Below are 15,288 nucleotides of genomic sequence, written 5' to 3'. Positions count from 1 at the left end.
AAATGTGGCCCTTGAGGATATTTAATTGCTCACCACTGATCTTTTGGGCCCTGAAGATAAAGTTAGTTCTTCATGAAGCTTCAGCAGGACTTTGGGGAACGTGCTGGGGTGTGAAATTAAAGACAACGAGGGACAACTTGAAACAAAACTAGTCCAATTATGAGACTTACCGACACCTACAGGCCACTGAAGGTATTTCAACCTTCCAGGTTTCCGGGGTTTGTTGGATAAAACGTTATTTTTAAAACAATAATACTGGAAACTGATACATTTGAACTGTTTTATTGGCAGTAAACACACACTGTAACTAATAAAAAAAAACGAAATAGAAAACAATTCAGCAGATTTAAAGCAATAAACAATGACATGTTTAAGAGAATCTCAGTCCAGAAGTTAAAACTCATGAGCGGCTGCTTCTACAAAAAAGAAGGAGAAAAAACAAATTAAAATGATTGTAAAATAAAAGATTAAATCTCCGTGATTTCAATCATCAAACTGCTGTCAGACGTTACCTCACAGGTTGTGTTTGGTTGTGTAACAACATAATTACTTTTCTGCTCTAGAAAAATATGATTTGGTTAAAGTGCTTCATTTAACGTGAATGCGCTGTGAGTGGAAGGAAATGAGAAAAAGCAACGTGTGTGGAAAAGAATTGAAAGAAATAGTCCAAGTTGAATAGATTCATTTTGCAGTAATGACGGGACAACAATGATGTGTTGTAGATTCACTCTTAACGTCTGTAGTAAGATTGAGCTCAAAGAACCGTCACATGGTTTTTAAACCCAAACATTAACACAAAGTTTTTCTTGTTTTTATTGAACAAAGAAATTTCATATAATATTGTTGTTTTATGTATATAAACAATACAATCATAAGCTGTTTTATAATGTGAGGATGACAAATGCGTACTAATGAAATATGGAATTATTATATATTTATATATGTGTACAAACACTCACAACACAAAGAGTTTCAACACTATTGCTGGTCTGTTATGTTCCTGAGATGTTGGTTTTGATTAGAAAGCGTAAGTCGGTTGAAGGAGCGTTTGTATGAATTTCCTGTATAACAGCGACTCAAATTTTATGTTCTCTAAACTTCCTTTATATTTAAAATTGATTGCATTGAATCAACGACAGGAAAGTCTCTCATGACGTCATGTTGTGCGACACAGAAGTCATTTTACATTTTGCTTTAGAATCATTTTTTAGTAATTAAGCATTTTAATTAAACAGAAGTAACTTTGTGGACGATAAGAGATCAATCTATTCCAAATATTTATATTTTTAAATCGTGTCACAGACCTTTTAAAATGTAACTTGTGTGACAGTGAGTCAATGTGACATTAATATATATACAGCGCTTTTCTAGACCAGGGTCACAAAGCGCTTAATCAATCAAAATACCAAATAAAAAAGATGCTTAAAAGGTCAAGACAACACCAAGACAAACACAGGAGTCTCAGAAAATCAAGGAAAAGCCTGCATGAATAAAAGTGTCTTCAGATGTTTCTTGATGCAACACAACAGAATAAACAAACCACAACATGCACACACAGATGCACACAGTCAAAAGTCAAAAACATTTACTACTTTCATCAGCACTGTTTTAATTTAAAGCCGCTCCATGGGAAGAGAAACCAGTCTGCTGCTCTCCACTGTGACCAATGTGTTGCTGTTCAAGATGTTTCCTTGAATGCTTCCTGAAACAACATCCTGGTATGTACTGTACGATGTGTATTTCTACATGAATCATCCGCACAAACGCTCAGTCGTGAGTAATGATGAGTATCAAAGATGCACATTTGGTTTCATTCATTTTAATGTCACAGCAACACAACAACGTTCATGCAGTGAATCACCTGGACGGTGAAACGTGTTCGTCTCTTCGCGCCTCGCAAAAGAGCTCAGCTGGTGAGAGGAAACATCAGAGTCAACCGAGACCTTCTCTATAAATACAACACACATCACGAGACTCTGTCCAGACACACCGTCGTTCATGTTCAGAACATTCCATTTTGAGGAGAAGATCTTTGGTTTTTTTCAGTTCAGTATCAGGTAGTTGTCGTCGAACAAACATTTAAAGCCTAAAGTGCCTCGAGAGCGTTGATGTTGCTGCACGTGTGGCCTTCACAGAGGTTCTTAAATTAAGCCACACAAACACACAACTCAACACGCGCAAACAAAAGATACAGTAAATATTACATTTACTCAGTCAAGGCTTCCAACGGTTCATTACTTGTAATGTCGCAAAGGTGCCAGTAGGTGGGAGCAGAGTAGACCAGTCGTCAGAGCCAAAAACACGTTTTTGGAAACTTCCGACAACTTTAAGTCAAAGGTTTTAAAGAAACTCGCACGTATAAATATTTATGTCAGCAAATATAAAATCTCTTGGAGTCGAGTGTGACGTCACAAGTAAAGTCTTTGACGTGAACTATTTAGATCAAACTCCAAAAAAGCCTTTATAATTTGACCAGGAATGCAGCAATAGCTCTGTCTTGTCATTACATTTTTAATATGAACACCTTCTTTATATTTAAAATAAAAATCCAGATGTGTGGAGGTGTATCAGTACCGCAGTGGTCAGTACTCATCTAACAAAAAGTAACTCCGGTGCTTGTTGGGCAAATACTTGATCAAAGTAATGAGGCTTAACAATAGTTTTCCTCCTGCTGTAAGACCTGATCAGAGATAAAACACTGATATGAAGACGCTCAACGTGGACTTTGAGACACGTGTGTTTGCGTCGTCATCTGGTGGGTCACACGCTCTGAGGTTACAATCTCATGATAAACCGGTGAGTCCTTTTTTCTCGAACCAAAAAGTGTTTCTTCAGAAGATTGTGGATCGGACCGCATCAGCGCTTCCTTCCCATGACCCCTCGTTGACTCATCCTGGGCTATTTCTGATAATTTCTGACCGCAGTGGAGCTGCAGCTCTGGATCACATTCACCTCATGAACCAAGTTGTCGGGAAAGTCTTCTGACTTTACTCCAGGGGAAAGACTCATATCCATGTTGCTCTTTGTTGGGGTTCAAAGAACGATCAGAAAGCTTGTTTTCTTTAAGAATTCAACTTTAAATTATCAGCAGCGTATGACCTTTCAGGCTGGTCTTGGGATTCAGTTTGGTTTTTAAGGCACAAATATTTTGTTCAGCAACGTGAAGCTTTGTCGACCCCTGCAGGTGCTGTGAAGTATTGCCGTCAAAACACTTGGAAACATGAGAAGGTGCGATTTAAAAAATGTGCAAGATTCATTCTTTGGACCTTGAATCCGGATAAATACTAGAACTAAGCGAGCCTTTGCATGATTTGCTCCTGCACCCAGAACACGAGGGTCTGGAAGGAGGTCTGGGTTTCCGGGACCGACTCGCGCATCATCTGCAGCAGAACCTCTCTGAGCACGAAGAGCAGAGGAACGCTCAGGCTCATCAGCTCGTACAGGAAGATGTAGTCCTGGGAGTTTTCCCTCAGGTGAAGCACGAGCGCTCGTGCCGAGCTCTGCACCTGCAGGCACAGGTACTGGGGGGCGCCGCACACGGCCCGGGTCACCCTGAGAGGCCAGCTCAGCTGTTTCCTGATGAATGAGCTGATGGTACCTGCTGCAGGTTTGCTGTCCAGGTCCGACTCGCCCGGGTCTTCCTCGGCGTCTTCACAGTCGCCTCCAGCTGCAGCCCTGGACTGATTCTACGATGAGAGGTCGTGTGAGACAATGTCAGCATTAAAGTATCACAATATGTTTTTAACAAAACTGTATCGATATTTAACAGAACTGTTTCGATTTATAGAAAAATAATGATCTTTTAATGGATGTTTTTTTGCCTTTTAAATTGTATCAACATTTTCAATATAGTGAGAATAAAATTAAAAAATGTAATATTTGAAAATATACAAATATATTCACAGTGTTCGTTCATGTTTAGGTTGCAACTGAACCTCCGGCCTCTAGATGGCATCAGTCCATCACCGCTAAAGGAGCAATGAAATCCCAAGATGACTGAGGAAGAGAGGATTCAGTCGACTCCAGCAGTTGATTCGGGGTTTTTTTAATTCACAATTAACATGCAAATATTAAGAAAGTTTGTTCATATTTGTGGTTGAATTAATCATTACGTTCTCCGCTGCTAAGAGAATCAATGAAACCCCGCAACATCCCGGAGATGACTGAGGACGAGAGGATACAGTGGACTCCAGCAGCTTTTAAAGCTGATCTTTGGACATATTTTTGTTTTTCAAAACAAATGAAAGCAGTTACGACTTCGTCAAGAGTCATGTGGTCTGTAAATTCTGCAACACCAGAGTCAAGTACTCAACAATACTACAAATATATCCGTATTACTACAGTATTACAATATATCGTATCTTAGGCCATGTATCATGATACGTACCGAGCGCAGAGGGAAATTCCTCCGCAGGTTTGATACACTGTTCCGCTGTTCAAAGTGACGTTTGCAGTAAAGTTTTCCTGCAATTGAAGCACAAACGCACACATTAAACACACACTTGACTGTGACACACAACTAACATGAACCCACCGTCTTCAGAGTCGAAGGCGTGAGAACCCTGACGGATGCTGGAGCTGCAGGAAGAGCATCTGAAACACTCTCTGTGGAAGAAGAGTCCGTCGGCACAGATCCTCTCCACCATGTAAACTCGTCTGTTGCACAAGTGACACTTGTCGCCCGACTGAGGTAACGACCTCCGAACAGAGTTTCCCTGCAGGACAAAAAACATTAAGTACATGTTTTCCTTCCCGACCCTTTTTCCTTATCGGTGGACTTGTTTTCCAGCAGCTAAAGAAGAAATTTCAAACTCAAGTCAGGAGACAAACAAAAATATTTGTGTTCGATTCACGGTGTCTCACTTTACTCTATGGGTATTGTCTGGTGACACTAAAATATCATTATATATGAAGAAAATCACATTTTATATTTAATTTAAAAGACTACGAGTCAAGAAATATTAAATTTAAGAACATATTTGAAATTTTTAAATAAAAATATCAAATACTATTTGTTAAAAAAAAAATAATTGGAAAATATTCAGGTTTCTTAATTTGATTATTCAAAATAATAATAAATCCGACTCTTCAATAAACAAATGATTGAATTCAGTTTTATAATTTAAAAAACCCAACAATTTTAACCTTTCAATATAGAAATAATTGAATATTCAATTATTCAATAAGAAATTCAAAGTTTCAACATTAGAAATGATAAATTCAACCATTCGATATTCTGATATCACTGATATACTTCCATATAGCTGCCAATCATCATCCAAGAACCATGTATTAAAAAACTTCATCCACATCACAAATTTCCGTATAAATCATTAAATTAAAATGAGATGTTGGACCAGATTTGTGAGTGCATTGACCAACACCTGACATCACATCAAAACATGCTGCTTTCATTATTATTAAGCCATTAACTTTTCACTTTAAAAAGCATTCAGCAGAGAAGCAGTTTTCCCCATAAAAGTACAGCAAATAAAACAATAAAAACTTCTGATTTGTGTCGATATTTACACTTGAAATCTGCCTGATCTGACATGTTCCGTCTGTAGTTTCTCTCTGAACTATTGCTGGAGTCTGTGTTTCCTCTCTTGCTATGACATAACCCGACATAACAGAATAAAACGGTAATTACAGATAAACATTATACTACATGATACAAATAAACACATCTGGATCGGTGCTGGAGTTTGTTTGCTCAATTTAAATCGTTCCCTAATTTGCCTTCCCGGATAAAAGACGGGAATTATAGCGGGACTGTTTAAATTCCTGGTGTGACATGTGGATCCAGGGCTCGAGTGAATGAGTGGGTTGGGTGGAGTCGCCAAGACGGAAAAGTGCTACCGCAAAAACCTCCCTCTTCCTCCCTCTTCCTCCCTCTTCCTCCCCCTTCCTCCCCCCGCACTGCTGTGTGAGAGCAGCTGGTGACGAAAGCGTCAGTGCAGATGTGAGAGCAGTGAAGCAACAAACTATTATCAACCTGATGTAGTAGAACTAAATAAATACAATGGTTTTATATACTTCTGTCCACTTTTAAAAACTCTTTTTAGACATGAACTAGGAAATTAAAGTTCTGATTTCAAAGACCATTTTAGTTAACAATGTGTCACAATAAAATATATATAATTTTCTGTGGCTAGAGTTTTCTAAAAATAGAAGTATTGGGTCCTTGCCACATCATCTCCACCGTCGGCCATCTTGAATTTGACTACAAACACTAACCTATAGCATGACGACACACAGGGGTTTAATGAGCCACATTAAGACACATGCGTGTTAGAGAAGACATATTTAAGTTTTCCATGTATTGGGCACTGGATGATATGGTTAATGAAAATGATTAAGAATATATTTTACAAGGAAGGACAAGTAAAGCTATGCTATTATTTTTTTAACTTAAAAATCTATAAGCTATTTTACTGAAATAATTCTAATGCACACAAAGGCAATTGTAATTGTCTGGAAATAATAATAATAATAATAATAATAATCAAAAACAATCATAATGTTTCTTTGTTTGTTTTTTCTCTCAATTATTCCCCTCTCTCTTCTTCTATTACTTTAAAAACACGGACTTTATCGTCACGAACAAATACATGATAACAACTGTGGCTCGAGTCGGTGAAAGATACCAGAAGAAAAGATATTTTATTTTGCCAGCTATGAGTATTATAATAATATTATTAGATTATTAGAGATACTGTTTATATGATATGAGGTCCAGAAACAAATTTTATCCACATTCTGTCAATAAAAGAGAACGTCCGTGCTCGTGAGAGAGACGATGAGTCTTAAACTACTGCTATTGCTCATCAGGTGAGTTAATAAATGAAGATGGTGTTAGAGATAATAAAACAAAAACACAGACTGTTATTGTTCAATCTCAGAGCGGGGGCGGGGTCAAAGGTCAAACTCCAGATAGTCACCTTGATAAGGGCACAGTCGTCTCCCGAGAACATGCCGCTGAGATGAACGGCTTTTTCCCTGATACTCTTCGAGCGAAACTCTCGGCTCTGCTGCGCCTGAGCCTTTTTCTAGAGGAACAAAAGCAGGTTCACGCTCACCTCGTCCCATCAAACCAGCTCTTTGTGTGCAGACGTACATAGTCTAATGAGTATTTCCCGACAGGGCGAAATGATAAAAGGCTTTTCTGTCTCTTTCCCTTAATAAGACAGGGTCTGGCAGCTAAGTGTGTATTGTCTGGAGAAGAACAACCACACCTCTGTGAGGAACAAAAGCTGTCTTATTATATCACATTCACACTCCAGGTGGGAGTCACGAAAAAAGAGCTGACGCGGCAGTAAAAAAGCTGTCGGAGACCAAAGACTATCTCCAGCTTCATTTACACCAGGTATCAACATGTATTTGCAGAGACCACACGGACTCCTGTGCGCTTGTGGAACAGGTGATCCTGCACATGTCGATGAAGGTGCAACATCCACCGAAACATCTGCACAAAGGTATTATCTAGTAAATGTGCGACGGTCGACCGAGCCTTGAGGACTGCAGAGAGCGGCAACAAATGTACACATGAGGTAAAAAAAAAAAAGCCCAATTTTCTGCTCTGCAGTTCTGTTGCTGACAAGAAATGATTGGACTTCAACAATGGCAGGTTTTGAAAGTGCCTCACTTAGAACATGATGGTGTCGCTGCAGAACTCCTTCGGTTATTTTGGATAAAAAACGGATGATGACTGTAGTTCAGAAGCACAAACAAAGGCCAACAAAAAGTAAGTCATAATGTTATGGCCAAATGGTGCTGTCTGCAAACTTTCAGGGTTTATTATATCACTGACATTAAAATACTGAATGATTAGTTTAGCATTTTAACTATTAAAAGTTTGATTTTCTTTATTGAAATGTTGATTTAAAAAAATGAAATCATTACATTATTTTTGGAATAATTTAATTCTGTCATTTTTATATTGACGGTTTCATTTGTTTTCACTGAATAACAAAATTAAATATTTTAACATTTTACATTTTGATATTATAATTTCAATAAAATGTGCTTTCTTCTAAAGATAATACTTTTAATTGTTGGCCTTTTTAATTGAACTCTATAATGTTATTATAGTGCAACTAATGTGTATCGAGCTACTTGATTGAACCTTTAGCTGATATTAGTGGCACTTTCATACCAAAGTTTTAATATAGAATGTATTAGGTTATGAATTTAAAAAGAGTGAATTCAGAAAATGCATTTTTGAATGGAAATATGGGAATATAAAACTTTTTTTTTTTTTTAATATTCCAAAAAAAAGTCATTCAATTACTTTTAATAATGAGTTCAACCTTTCAATACAGTAAACTAATTATTAATATAGTAATTCAATGCTTTCAATATTTTAAATGTTAAATTCAATCTTTAAATATTCTGATGGCTCTGATATACTTCCATAAACTTTGATTTAACCTAAATAATATTTGAGTAAATCTGATGATCCTTCTACGCTGGTGTTTCCATCATCAACATAAAGCTTCTGGCCAGCGTTGGCCTGCGAGCAGAAGATCTTCGGCACGAGTCGACTCTCAGGCCAACATGCTCCTCATGGAGCAGAAGTTTCCTCTTCTCGCGCCAACTCAGCAGAGTCGCTTCTGCGATTGTTGTCAGGCCGATCATTAGTGGTTTCAATTCCCGCTCCGGCTGCACATTACACACGTCTGATGTAGAATCAAGGCGTGATATGTCATCGACGTTTGCTTCGGGGTCACTTTGAAAATCGTGCACAAAAGAAAGAGAAAGAAAAGAAAAGAGTAGAAAACAGGACAAAGAAAGAGGAGATTTGTTCACCTCAGAGACGTGTTCGTCCACCTCCCTGAGGCGCTGAAGGATCCTCGACATGACCTGGATGGTCGAGCGGAGGGAGGGAGGAGAGGGGTCGGGGTCGGGGTCGGGGTCCTCAGACGGGGCCGGGGTCGGCTCCACGTGTCTAAGCCTCACTACAGACACTGAATGCAGCGGTCGAGGCTGGAGCTGTGGTTCTGGTGGAGGCCGACGTGGCGCTCGGACTAAGTTTGCTGCCGCGGTTCTGATACTGATTTCAAACTGAAAGTGATGAAACACAGGAAAGGACTTATGGAGGGAGTTTGAGGAAATGGTCAACCATGATTCCTGTGGGTGTTTGAATGTCTCGTAACTTTTATTTACGACGGAAATAGAAGTGATTTATTTTATTTTTTTACAGTCATTGCGTACAGTCTCTCACATAATGTCTTCATGTCTGCCTTTATATAAATATTCTGTCATATTTCTATCCATTTCTTCCTATATTTCTGTGGAAGAAACTAGTGTTTACATCTGTTCAAATTAAAAAGCAGTGTTTTGACAGAAATGTTCAGAAAGAGGAACCTTTTTTAAGGTAATGCATTCTTGATCAATACGGTTTTGAACGACACAAGCAAAAAGTCATGGGGAAAATGTCTTATTTGCAAATTATGCAATTACATTTCTGTTGTGAGGGGCCGTCCATCCCATAGATGAAGAACTTAAATCAAATAATAAATAATAAATAATAAATAATGAATAATGAATAATGAATAATGAATAATAAATAATAAATAATAAATAATAAATAATAAATAATAAATAATACATCATAAATAATAAATAATAAATAATAAATAATAAATAATAAATAATAAATAATAAATAATAAATAATACATCATACATCATAAATCATAAATAATGAATGGTAAATAATCAATCATAAATAATAAATAATAAGTAATAAGTAATAAGTAATAAGTAATAAGTAATAAGTAATAAGTAATAAGTAATAAATAATAAATAATAAATAATAAGGAAAAAATGGGGCAACATAAATACACGCAAATATACCAGTAAAAGCATTTATAAACCTTTTATCCAAAAGAAATCATTAGAAAATGCATTTTTTAATAGGATCTAAATATTTACTTAAATTATTTTGAGGGAACAATAATGTTTCCAAAAGCGACAAATAAAGAAAAGAAAAGAAATGATAAACAAACAATTTGTATTTAGCGTGTATACAATAATAAATACACAACTTTGTCTTTGTCTGGTTTAGCTTCATCCCTTAAGGGAAGTCTTTAGTACAAAAGAAAGTGTCTTTCCAAATATAAAAGCAGAGACAGGAAACTTTCTGGAAAACTTGCTTTAACAGATGTGTGTGTAGGTTTGGTTAACATCCAAGACGGACGCCATTATCATCAAGACACGTGAGAGTCTCACTGTGGCTGCTGTACCTGCGTCTCAGGAGGAGCTTTAGGGGGGACAGGAGGAGGGGATCTCAGGGGCCGACTGTCACTCACAGTGAGACTCTGAAGTGGTGAAGGAGGCTCAGTGTCTGACTAAGATTTGGCAAAAGATTTCAAGAAGAGGAAGAACACAGAGGAACAAGAAAAGCTGAAAGGATTAGAGTTCTGTGAAGAGAAGAGAGGAGCTGCAGAGTTTTGTCATCAACGACTTTGACTTGTGCTCACGACGACAGACTCGACAAAACGAAAAAAATACTTATTATTTACCTGTTTTCGTAGCGTTTGGCTGGACGTGCATTCAAACTTGGCCAGTAGCTGACTGGAGATGGAACGCACTTTGTTCTCTTTGGGTTCTTGTCCCTCGTGCACAGCAGAACCGTTGCTGGACAAGTTGGTCGCCTGGAATCGGACACTTTGAGTTTAATTTCTAACCTTAAACATAATCTGGTGTTTTTTTTCGATTCCGTCCACAAACCTCTTCCAAACAGCTGTTGAACTTCCGCCGCCGTTTGTAAATGAGATCTGTGCTCTCGGACTTCTCCTGAAATAAAAAAGCAGAACGTTTTTTTATCTAAAAATATAACAAGAACCAAGTTGGAACCAAAAAAAAAAAGAACATTCCTACGAGCATGTTAATGTACTCAAAATAAACTGTATTTACTGTAGATAAGGCTAATGAAAGACAGCGTCAGCAAACAAACGCTATCAGATTCTAACACGCAATGTTTAGTCACCTTAGGCACTCGCTTCCTGGGCAGAGCAAGATTCAGCACGTTATTATTGCCTCGGACTTCCTTGGATGGATAATCTTCATTGTTTTCATCCCCCCTTCGGGATCCTGAAGTACAGCATGTGACTCGGTTACAATTCCCACACATTCCATATCACACAGTGACAAATGTTGCATAATGACACAAGTTTTCAGCAGGCGAGGAATTCATTCGCCTCAATTTATCTTATTGAGTTTTATCACCACAAGTTGCAAAAAACTATTCTTGTATTGGCTCGTTGTTGTTCTGTGCTAGTAATACATTAAACACAAAGCTGTTATTGTTTTTTTATCCTAACAGTCTGATTCCAAATGATGAGATAAGAAGAAGAAGCTGCAGTAAAATAGAACAGAGTTAAATCCGTACCTATCACAGGCAAAGGTGTGCCGCGGAAGAGTTCATAAAACTTGGAGAGGTAGGTGATCATCTTGGTCTTGTCCAGCTCAGGCCCGTCACACAACTCATTCACAGAAGCCAGAGGTCGGATCCCAAACTCCCGCTCGCTGACCTCGAAGGCCAACTGAAGGTTTGCAGCCTGGTCCTCCTCGTTCAACGACTCAAAGTCTCTGAAAACATAAACAGGAAATAAATGTAAATTATTTAATTACAGTTGAAAATTGTTTAATTACAGTTAAAAATTATTTGATTACAGTTGAAAATTGTTTCATTGTAATGGAAAATTGTTGGATTACAGTTGAAAATTGTTTGATTGTACTGGAAAATGTTTGGATTACAGTTGAAATTGTTGGATTACAGTTGAAAATTGTTTGATTGTACTGGAAAATGTTTGGATTACAGTTGAAAATTGTTTGATTACAGTTGAAAATTGTTGGTTTACAGTTGAAAATTGTTGGTTTACAGTGCAAAATTGTTTGTTTTATGTCTGTTGATCGCTGTATGACCCTGGTCTAGAAAGGTACTTTACAATTTACTATTAATTACTTACTAAAGTTGGAAAAATGTTAAATTCTAGTTGAAATCTATTGGATTGCAGTTGAAAATTGTTGGATTACAGTTGAAAATTGTTGGATTGAAGTGGGAGATTGTTGGATTACAGTTGAAAATTGTTTGATTACCGTTAAAAATTGTTTGATTACAGATGAAAATTGTTTCATTGTAGTGGAAAATTGTTGGATTACAGTTGAAAATGGTTTGATTACAGTAAAAAATTGTTCGATTACAGTTAAAAATTGTTTGATTGTACTGGAAAATGTTTGGATTACAGTTGAAAATTGTTTGATTACAGTTGAAAATTGTTGGATTGAAGTGGGAGATTGTTGGATTACAGTTGAAAATTGTTTGATGTACATCGACGTAGAGGGGAAGATGAGATTAAAATACACAATGAACAACAACTTTGCTTGTGTCAAACATCTGATTGATTCATTTCTTCACAAGCAATACTGTGATCAGTGAAGCAACACAAAAGTATGACTCCAAGCACCAATATGTGTTCATGAATATGTGAAGTGGCCTCTCAAACGTGTCAAGATTATACTCGCGCTGCTCTAATGGTTATCGGAGATGCAGGAATGTGGCAGCTGAGACTCTTTAAAAGGATTATTTCCTCACCGAGGTTTGTACACGCAGGTATCAGGTGACTGACAGCGCACTGATACCATAACAGTCAATGTCAGCCGCACGGAATGATGGAAACCTTCCAACAATGTGTGTCTCCTTACAACAGCAACATCAATGTACAGATGTGATGAACGTCAAGAGAGACGTTTGAACGAGCATCTCTTCCTGGAATGATACTTCTTCGCCGTGCTGACACATGGAGGAGTGAAGGAATGCCAGTGGTTTCTGGAAACTTGAACGGCCTCATGAAATTGTAAGGCTGAAGGTATGAGGTCATAATTAAAGCATGTCAGCATATAATTACAGATGAAGTCGGTCTCATCTGAAGCTGCAGAATGGAAGATCGAAAACATACATGACAACAAGTCTAAAAATAAATCAGTGACTTGAGCAATGGTGGGAAATTACGTTTCCTCAGGGGCCACATTTTGTACTGTCGCTGTTGAGAGGAGCATTAATAGAAACAATCTTTTTTATTAATTCGATATAAAAACTATTTTTTAGATTACAGTTAGAAATAGTTTGATTACAGTTGAAAATTGTTTGATTAAAGTTTAAAATTGTTGGATTACAGTTGAAAATTGTTGGATTACAGTTAAAAATTGTTGGATTACACTTGAAAATTGTTGGATTACAGTTACAAATTGTTTGATTACACTTAAAAATTGTTTTATTACACTTGAAAATTGTTGGATTACAGTTAAAAATTGTTTGATTACACTTGAAAATTGTTGGATTACAGTTAAAAATGGTTTGATTACACTTAAAAATTGTTGGATTACAGTTAAAAATTGTTTTATTACACTTGAAAATTGTTGGATTACAGTTAAAAATTGTTTTATTACACTTGAAAATTGTTGGATTACAGTTAAAAATTGTTGGATTACACTTGAAAATTGTTGGATTACAGTTAAAAATGGTTTGATTACACTTAAAAATGGTTTGATTACACTTACAAATTGTTTGATTACACTTGAAAATTGTTGGATTACAGTTAAAAATTCTTTGATTACAGTTGAAAATTATTGGATTAAAGTTAAAAATGGTTGGATTACACTTGAAAATTGTTGGATTACAGTTAAAAGGGGTTTATTAGACCATTTACTGCTTCTTAATTCCCCTAATAATCTATTATAATAATCCCCCCTAATATGTACATTATTATTCCTTATCCATTCATGTGAAGAAGCCATTAGGTTTGAGCGTCATTTAAAATAAAGACTTATTTTTGTTGCTTTTAATTTATAAATGTATTTTGGTCTGATGATACCAACAATAGAGACGCTTGTGTGAAATCTTCCAAGGTACGCTTTAGTTTTTAACACGTTGCTGTTGAGTCAAGCCTAAATAATCCTGATCTGAGGAGTGGTTGTGTCAGAAATATGTGACGCAGACACGAGAGGTGAAGATGGAAACAGACAGAATTCATTCAAGTGTATGCATGCTGGTCATGTGCGACTCAAAGATGAGCTTACATACATCAACTGAGGCTTAAACCTGTGGATCAGGGCACACAGGGAGAGTCCACTCTGCCAAGACAAGGTCAGGTCCGAGACCGTCACATTCTTGTAGCCTTCCAACTGTCTCTGGCACCAGGTGAGAAGCCTGGCCGGCCTGATCTCAGACTCTGTGGAGCAGAAAGATAAAAGAAACACTGAGATTTAAATCTAAATCATTTCAGGTAATTATGAAAAACCATCTGAGGAGCAGTCTCAGATGGTTTGGAGACATGGAGAGGAGAGTCGTGGACATGTTGGAGGAATGATTTAAGAAGTGGACACACAAGGGGAATAAAAGAAAAGAAAGAGATAATGAGGTAAATGAGATAGAGAGGTGGGATCATGGATTTTCGAAACAGATTATGGTGTAAGAGGAAGTCTGCTGGTAAATTGATTTACATTAGAGTGTAGAATTGTTGTATTACAGTTGAAAATTGTTGTATGACAGATTAAAATTGTTCGATTACAGATGAAAATGCTTCGATTACAGTTGAAAATGGTTCGATTTCAGTTCAAAATTGTTCGATTACAGTTGAAAACTGTTTGATTGCAGTTAAAAAATGTTTGATAATAGTTGAAAATTGTTTGATCTCAATTGAAAATTATTTAATTTCAGTTGAAAATTGTTCGATTACAGTTGAAAACTGTTTGATTGCAGTTGAAAATTGTTTTATTACACTTGAAAATTGTTTGATAATAGTTGAAAATTGTTTGATCTCAAATGAAAACTGTTTAATTACACTTGAAAATTGTTTGATTATGGTTAATAATTGTTGGATTACAGTTGAAAACTGTTTGATTGCAGTTAAAAAATGTTTGATAATAGTTGAAAATTGTTTGATCTCAATTGAAAATTATTTAATTTCAGTTGAAAATTGTTCGATTACAGTTGAAAACTGTTTGATTGCAGTTGAAAATTGTTTTATTACACTTGAAAATTGTTTGATAATAGTTGAAAATTGTTTGATCTCAAATGAAAACTGTTTAATTACACTTGAAAATTGTTTGATTATGGTTAATAATTGTTGGATTACAGTTGAAAATTGTACATGTAAGAAGTACACAAAAGAAAAAATGATGTTTGATTCAAAGTGAACAGTTGTATATAATTCCCAGATATACTGTAAATCGATGCAAAGGGGAAGATGAGATTAAAATACACAATGTTGTTCATAAACTT

The 15,288-nt window shown here is 36.5% G+C and overlaps 1 protein-coding gene across 9 annotated transcripts in view; it reads right to left on the bottom strand.

Annotated features, from left to right (window-relative positions):
• Positions 1-263: 263 nt before the first annotated feature.
• mical2a (microtubule associated monooxygenase, calponin and LIM domain containing 2a) overlaps positions 264-15,288 on the bottom strand; it is a 33,491-nt gene continuing 18,466 nt past the window's right edge. The window contains exons 12-24 of one of the 9 annotated variants that reach the window (XM_087793680.1): positions 14,089-14,236; positions 11,395-11,594; positions 10,993-11,096; positions 10,734-10,799; positions 10,526-10,657; positions 10,247-10,351; positions 8,809-9,063; positions 6,942-7,049; positions 4,535-4,715; positions 4,388-4,464; positions 3,599-3,686; positions 1,862-1,910; positions 264-416 (exon numbers count right to left, since the gene is read on the bottom strand). In XM_087793680.1, the coding sequence (XP_087649806.1) occupies positions 401-416; positions 1,862-1,910; positions 3,599-3,686; positions 4,388-4,464; positions 4,535-4,715; positions 6,942-7,049; positions 8,809-9,063; positions 10,247-10,351; positions 10,526-10,657; positions 10,734-10,799; positions 10,993-11,096; positions 11,395-11,594; positions 14,089-14,236 (1,529 nt within the window). In that variant the 3' untranslated portion in view covers positions 264-400. Of the gene's footprint in view, positions 417-1,803; positions 3,687-4,387; positions 4,465-4,534; positions 4,716-6,941; positions 7,050-8,808; positions 9,064-10,246; positions 10,352-10,525; positions 10,658-10,733; positions 10,800-10,992; positions 11,097-11,394; positions 11,595-14,088; positions 14,237-15,288 lie in introns of those variants that run through there. The other 8 variants (XM_087793681.1, XM_087793682.1, XM_087793676.1 and 5 more) reach the window with 8 other exon arrangements.

This window comes from Callionymus lyra, chromosome 6, assembly GCF_982586985.1.
Source record: "Callionymus lyra chromosome 6, fCalLyr1.hap1.1, whole genome shotgun sequence".
Classification (NCBI taxonomy): domain Eukaryota; kingdom Metazoa; phylum Chordata; class Actinopteri; order Syngnathiformes; family Callionymidae; genus Callionymus; species Callionymus lyra.
Note: the sequence above shows the minus strand (reverse complement) of the source record. Positions and strands in the feature narration are given on the sequence as shown.